General features: G+C 43.9%; 1 protein-coding gene across 1 annotated transcript in view; it reads left to right on the top strand.

The window, feature by feature from the left end:
• Positions 1-2,317: 2,317 nt before the first annotated feature.
• The window catches only part of ECI2 (enoyl-CoA delta isomerase 2), a 23,604-nt gene continuing 18,464 nt past the window's right edge, over positions 2,318-7,457 (top strand). Inside the window, exon 1 of the mRNA XM_043450367.1 lies at positions 2,318-2,379. Coding sequence (XP_043306302.1) covers positions 2,333-2,379 — 47 coding nt within the window. The 5' untranslated portion in view covers positions 2,318-2,332. The remainder of the gene's footprint in view (positions 2,380-7,457) is intronic.

Genomic DNA, 7,457 nt, shown 5'->3' with positions numbered 1-7,457 from the left:
TTAATCATGTAACTGATGAGTAAAATATATGATTTTTAAAATAAAAATGCATTTACCAGTGAAGTGTGAAACTTTATAAACTAATAGAACTGAAACAGTGTAAAGATTAGTTTCTGGTAATATTTTAAGAGAGTAAATTAAATTGAAATTTATTCACATTTCGTTATTGAAAGAAAAAGCATTAAATTGTTTTCTGATTTAAAAAAAAATAAAAAGCTCCCTGCCAGAGCTGGAGCTGGCTGGGAGGCGGACCTGTTAGGAAACTGCTGTGGGATCCAGGTAAAGAGTGATAAAGGGCAAGGAGGGAGGAGGAAGATGGAAGACCTGGGAGGTGATGGGGCAGAGCTCCAGGGCTTGGCTGGCTGAGTGAGGAAAGGAGGGCAGTGAGTTATTTCAGACATGAGATTAGCCACAAAAATTCCTTCTGCATAACTCATTCAGTCAGTGTATCTATGTTCACACACGTATCTATATCACATTGCTAAGCGCCCTGAAGAGAGCAGATGAAATAGTCGCATAAGGAGCAAATTGGTGCAAACATAACCTGACACAGAGCCAGGCTGCTCAATGGGCCCAGGTCAGCCCATGACCCCCGTGGGCCTTGACCCAGGGCAGCCTGGGAGCACGCGGGGGCAGGAGGCTGGACACTCCCTCAGGTCCTGCCTCTGCCCTGCTGTTCTCCGGCCCTGGACCCAGAGGCCAATCGCCATGTCTTCATGTTCGCAGACACATGCACTTCTGTGGGCCATCTCCAGGAAGCCACGGGGAGCCTGTCCTGGGAGATGTGCTGTGATACATAGGCACGGGGGAAGGCAGTTTTCTGCTGCCCCAGCCCCAGAGCGCGGCCTGCTCCTGACTGATGGCCAGTGACTCCTGAGCTGAAGGCCCACAGCTGTCCAACCAGTGACCGCTGAACACACATCCTGAGTGCTTCCTGGTGCCGGCTGTGACAGCCTAATTTTATCTGTCAGCATGGCTGGGCCGTGGTGTCCAGACGTGTGGTCAAACGTCATTCTGGATGTTTCTGTGTAGGAGTTTTTGGGATAAGATTAGCATTGAAATCAGTAGACTTTGAGTAGAGCGGATTGCCCTCCATAATGTGGGTGGGCCTCGTCAGATCAGCTGAAGGCCCTAATATGGCCCCAGAACGAGAAGGAATCCTGCCCGCGACCGCCCCTGCCTCAGGCTGACACACTGCGAGGCCTCCAGCTTCTAGCCCGCCTTGCGGATGTCGGGCTTACGAAGCTTCACAGCCGCAGGAGGCACTTCCCTAAACCCGCTCTCTGTGCACACACCCGTCCTGGTTCTGCTTCTCTAGAGAACCCTCACACCCTTCAGCACGCCTGTGCGTGCTAAGTCGCTTCAGTCATATCCAAGTCTTTGCAACCCCATGGACTGTAGCCCGCCAGCCTCCTCAGTCCATGGGATTCTCCAGGCAAGAATCCTGGAGTGGGTGGCCATTTCCTTCTCCAGGGAATGTTTCCGACCCAGAATGGAACCCGGATCTCTAACATCTCCTGCAATGGCAGGCGGGTTCTTTACCACGGGCGCCATCTGGGAAGCCCCTTGTGGTCCGAATTTTCCACCCGCTGCGGTCAGTGCCTCCTTGCCCCAAATCTGCATGGTTTCTGGAACCGGCCACTTTCTGGAGCAGACAGCGAGAAGAGCGGAGCCAGGCAACCGCGGCCACCCGCCTGCAGGCTCTCTGCCCTTCCTCTGACCCCAGTGCTCACTCAGCTCAGACCTGCTCCGAGAGGCAAGTGCTTGCAGCCAGGCTGCATGTCACTCGAGAACATGGCAGGGTAAATGAAGGGAATACGCTCTGTGCAGACCTGTACTATAACTAACGGGGCTTCTTTGAAAAATAAGAATGACTTTCTCATCACCCCCAGGCGAAGGGCTGGGTGACTGATGGAAAACCATTAGTGACTGTTCCCTTAACCAGAGCATTGAGAGAGTCACTGAGACAGGGCGTCACTAGCCAAAAGGCTAAACAAAGTCATGAAAGGCCTGAAGATTCGACACTGAGGACTGTGCGTTGTATGTCTTCATCCCCGACCTGAGATTGTAAAGAACAGATATCTCTAGAGCATGAACAAGGAAGCAGATGTCACAATCAAAGGCATGTGAGGATTAGGATCTGGGCTTCTGCCTGTGGGTGGCATCAGCCCCTTGATCCCCACTTTATTTCTGAGTCTTCTTTCTCTTTACTCTTCTGCGGCATCGGTCCCTTGGGTCAGTTCGTTGTTGGACTGGTCCTGACATTTGACGCCGGAACAGGGACCTGAGGGTGCAAGTAGTTTTTGAGGCTCTCCTTTGACAGCGCCAGAAGATGCAGGGAATTCCAGCCGAGAGATCGGAGGGCGGTGAAAGTGCTTGGTGAGTACACCCCCCTGGATCTGACAATCAGGGACACAATGGAGCAAGCTCCTTCTTAGCATGCTGACTGTATGGTGCTTCTAAAAACCTTACTACATAGCTCTGGAGTGAAAGTGAAAGAACAGAATTTTCAGGAATTATTTCAGGCAACTCATAAGCATGGGCACTGGTTGGACCCAGAAAAAGGGAGTCTTAATGAGTGGAAAGAAGTAATGCGTGGTTTGCGTCAAGCCTATCAGTCTGCGGACTCCATTCCTGTGAGTGTGTGGTCTCTGTGTGACCTTATTTACACCACTTTGGCTCCTAAACCATCTGAACGGTCTGACTCTTCTGATTCAGAATCTGATACTCCTGCTCTTCCTGCATCTCAGGATTCGCCTGTCCGGCCACCTCATATTTATGAAAATCTGGATAAAGGGAAACATAATCCTTTGGAAGGGGAGAGAGAGGCTTAGTTTTTGAGTTCTAAATCCCGTGTGAACTATGGTACTGAGCAACAGCCTAAAGCTTTTCCTTCCTCACCAGTCTCACAGCCTTCGGCTCCTTGGCCGGAGCCCCCTGTAGTTCAGGAACCTCCCTCCACTAGATCCTGATACACCATGGGATGATGGGGTATTTAGAGCCGCGGTCACAATACCAAAGACGTCTATGCCTGCTCTCTCATCTTTTCAACAAGCTGTAGGAGCAGCGAGGCGAGAAGGTGACCCTGATGCTTTGGTTTTGCCTGTTGTCATGACTGAGGTGCCCCCTAATGCTCAGCTTCCACAAGGCGGGGTACAATTTGAGCATACGCCTCTCTCTTTAAAAACTAATATGGAGATTAAACAGGCATGCACACAACATGTAGCTACATCCTCTTACACCACAGGTCTTATTCAGGGGTTGGCTCAGTCTGAACGACTCATTCCACATAATTGGGAAATGATCGCTAGACCTTGCTTATCCACTCCGGAATTTTTACAGCCCCGAACATGGTGGCAAGATGAAGCCTCTCAACAGGCTCAAAGAAATACAGCGACTAATCCTCCTCTTAATATTACCGTGGAGCAATTAATGGGGTCAGGGGGGTATCAAGGGGTATCAACTACAATCCGATGATCAACTTTTAAGTCAAATTAGATTTATTTGTCTTAGAGCATGGGAAAAGGATAGCCCCCCAGGATAGTCTCATCCTTCTTTTGTCAATGTAAAATAATCTAATGGAGAACATTATACTGATTTTATCGCCCAATTAAAACAAAATTTGGTGAAAACTGTTGCTCAAACTGAATTAAGTGAAGTTGCTCAGTTGTGTCCGACTCTTTGTGACCCCATGGACTGTAGCCTACCAGGCTTCTCTGTCCATGGGATTTTCCAGGCAAGTGTACTGGAGTGGGTTGCCGTTTCCTGATGCTTGCCTATGATAACGCAAATTCAGAATGTCAAAAGGTTTTACAGCCTCTCAAATCACAAGGAAAGCCTCTAGAGGATTATATTAAGGCTTGTCATGATATTGGATCAGAACCCTATAAGATGCAAATGTTGGCTCAAGCCCTTACGGGCTTGAAACAACAAGTGAATCAGCAGGTTCAATGTTTCAGTTGTGGTAAGAAAGGACACGTGTGGAAAAACTGCAAGACTAATAAAAATATAATAAATAAATAAGCCTACTCCCACAAATGAAAAGACACTTGGATCATGCCCTCGCTGTAATAAAGGCAATCATTTATTGCCTAACCTAATCAGTGTAGATCTAAATTTCATAAAAGGGATCCCCTTTGTCAGGAAACTGGAAGAAGGGCCCCACTCAGGGACCAGCAAACAATGTGAGCTCTCAGCAAACCTGGAGCGCTGTTCCTTTTGTGTACACAGCCAGCGAACAGCAACCTCATCCAGCCCTTCCAAACCACTCACCCGGGTTGCCAACTTCCTTCCTGCAACATCCAGGAGCTCAGCATTAGATGTCCCCGCCATTGATAATTTACTTCTTATGCCAGCTATGGGAATTTATAAAATCCCTACTGGAATTAAAGGTCCAATACCTAAAGCAAGTGTGGGATTATTATTAGGACACAGTAGTTTAACAAGTAAGGGAGTTCAAGTCCTAATGGAGATTATAGGTAAAGATTATGAGGGTGAAATTTCTATTATGATGAAAACAGAGTATCCTTATCAAATAATAAAAGGAGATCATATAGCTCAATTGTTATTATTACCTATGTCTCTACTAGTAAATCTCATATTAAAAGAACTGGAGGATTTGGAAGTACAGGAAAACAGGTATATTGGCAAACTTTTGTATCTGATTCTAGACCCATATTATCTGTATATATTAATAATAAGCAATTTTCAGGACTTGTAGATACTGGAGCTGATGTTTCTAAAATATCTAAAAAGCATTGGCCAATTTCTTGGCCTTTAACAGATGTTCCTATTATGTTAACTGGAATTGGAACTATGCAAAATATTCAAAAAAGTACTAATATTTTGACCTGTTCAGGTCCCAAACAACAACCTGCAACTTTACAACCTTTAGTTGCAGATATCCCTATTAATTTATGGGGATGAGATTTATTGATGCAATGGGGAGCTTATGGAACAATTCCTACTATATCTTCTCAAGCTAAACACATTATGGGAAATATGGGATATAATGCTGTTCAAAATACACAGGCTTTTTAGTGCAGGCCACTGCCGAACAACAAAAAATTTTCCAGCAATTAAATTGACATGGAGATCTGATGAGCCTGTTGGACAGAGCAGTGGCCCCAACCACAGGAAAAGTTACAGGCTCTTGAACAGCTAGAAGAGGAACAATTATCTCTTAATCATATTGCCTCAACTACCAGCCCTTGGAATTCTCCTGTCTTTGTTATTAGGAAGAAATTAGGAAAATGGAGAATTTTAACTGATTAAGAAAAATTAATGCTATAATTGAACCTATGGGTGCTTTACAACCAGGCATTCCATCACCGTCTATGATACCACAAAACTGGAAAATAAAAATCATTGATCTTAAAGATTGTTTCTATACTATTCCTCTACAAGGATCTGATGCTATCCATTTTGCTTTTACTGTATCGTCAATTAATAATAAAACACCAGTGTCTTGATATTACTGGAAGATATCGCCACAAGGAATGCTTAATAGTCCTATATTATGTCAATTATATGTCTCCCAACCACTTGAATTTATTAGAAAACAATTCCCTCAGGCCTGTATTATCCATTATATGGATGATACTCTTTTAGCTTCTCCTTCTGTGGAGGAACTTCAACGTATTTTCTTAAACACAGAGATTAAATTAAAAGAATATGGGTTACATATTGCTGTGATAAATTACAAGAGCAGGAACCATATGCCTATTTAGGATATATATTGCAAAGAAATACTATTAAACCACAAAAAATACAAATTTGAACTGATTCCTTGAAAACTTTAAATGATTTTCAAAAATTATTAGGAGATATAAACTGGTTATGACCATCTTTAGGAATTCCTAATCATTCTTTGACACAACTATTTCAAATCGTACAAGGTGACTCTGATTTAAATAGCCCCCAGGTACTAACAGAACAAACTAAACAGGAATTAGATCTTGTGAACCAAGCTATCCAGCAAAAGTGATAGTGAAAGTGAAGTCACTCAGTCGTGTCCGACTCTTTGTGACCCCATGGACTGTAGCCTACCAGGCTCCTCTGTCCATGAGATTTTCCAGGCAAGGGTACTGGAGTGAGTTGTCATTTCCTTCTCCAGGGGATCTTCCCAACCCAGGGATCGAACCCAGGCCTCCTGCATTGTAGGCAGACACTACTTATTCTTCTTACTTTAGATTCCCTTACAGGAATATTATGGCAACCACAGGTTAAGGTTGTCATAATCCTCAAATGGGGATTTTTGTCCCACACTCCTAAGAAAATAATGACTACTTACATAATGCTTATTTCCTTTCTTGTTTCAAAAATGAGATCCAGATTACAACTTTCTGGTTATGCTCTGTATGAAATTGTTCTTCCTTTCATTAATGAGCAAATCCATAGATTATTTGTTACCAGTATGGATTGGCAAATTGACATTGCTGATTTCATAGGTGAGGTTCATAACCATTTTCCAAAGTCACCTTTGATTACTATTGCTGCTAAACACAAATGGATAATTCCTATTATTACTAAAACAATTCCTCTTACTAGTGCCCCTATTTATTTCACTGAAGCAAATAAAACTCTCAAAGATGGTTATACTGGACCCACAACAAAGGTGCGGCAATCCAGCCTAACCTCTGCTCAGCAAGCCGAATTAGAGGCTACTGCCCCCTTATTACAGGATGTTTTTACAGCACTCAGGTATGACCTAAATCAAATCCCTAATGATGACACAGTGGAAGTGAGAAATAGATTTAGGGGACTAGATCTGATAGAGTGCCTGATGAGCTATGGACAGAGGTTCATGACACTGTACAGGAGGCAGGGATCAAGACCGTCCCCAAGAAAAAGAAATGCAAAAAAGCATAATGGCTGTCTGAGGAGGCCTTACAAATAGCTGAGAAACAAAGAGAAGTCAGAAGCAAAGGAGAAAAGGAAAGATATTCCCATTTGAATGCAGAGTTCTGAAGAATAGCAAGGAGAGATAAGAAAGCCTTCCTCAGTGATCAATGCAAAGAAATAGAGGAAAGCAACAGAATGGGAAAGACTAGAGATCTCTTCAAGAAAATTAGAGACACCAAGGGAACATTTCATGCAAAGATGGGCTCAATAAAGGACAGAAATGGTATGCACCTAACAGAAGCAGAAGACATTAAGAAGAGGTGGCAAGAATACACAGAAGAACTGTACAAAAAAGATCTTCACGACCCAGATAATCACGATGGTGTGGTCACTCACCTAGAGTCAGACATCCTGGAATGTGAAGTTAAGTGGGCCTTAGGAAGCATCACTACAAACAAAGCTAGTGGAGGTGATGGAATTCCAGTTGAGCTATTTCAAATCCTGAAAGATGATGCTGTGAAAGTGTTGCACTCAATATGCCAGCAAATTTGGAAAACTCAGCAGTGGCCACAGGACTAGAAAAGGTCAGTTTTCATTCCAATCCCAAAGAAAGG

The sequence above is a fragment of the Cervus canadensis genome, chromosome 28 (genome assembly GCF_019320065.1).
Source record: "Cervus canadensis isolate Bull #8, Minnesota chromosome 28, ASM1932006v1, whole genome shotgun sequence".
Taxonomy (NCBI): domain Eukaryota; kingdom Metazoa; phylum Chordata; class Mammalia; order Artiodactyla; family Cervidae; genus Cervus; species Cervus canadensis.
The sequence above is the reverse complement of the archived record's forward strand: the minus strand, read 5'-3'. Positions and strand labels throughout refer to the sequence as shown.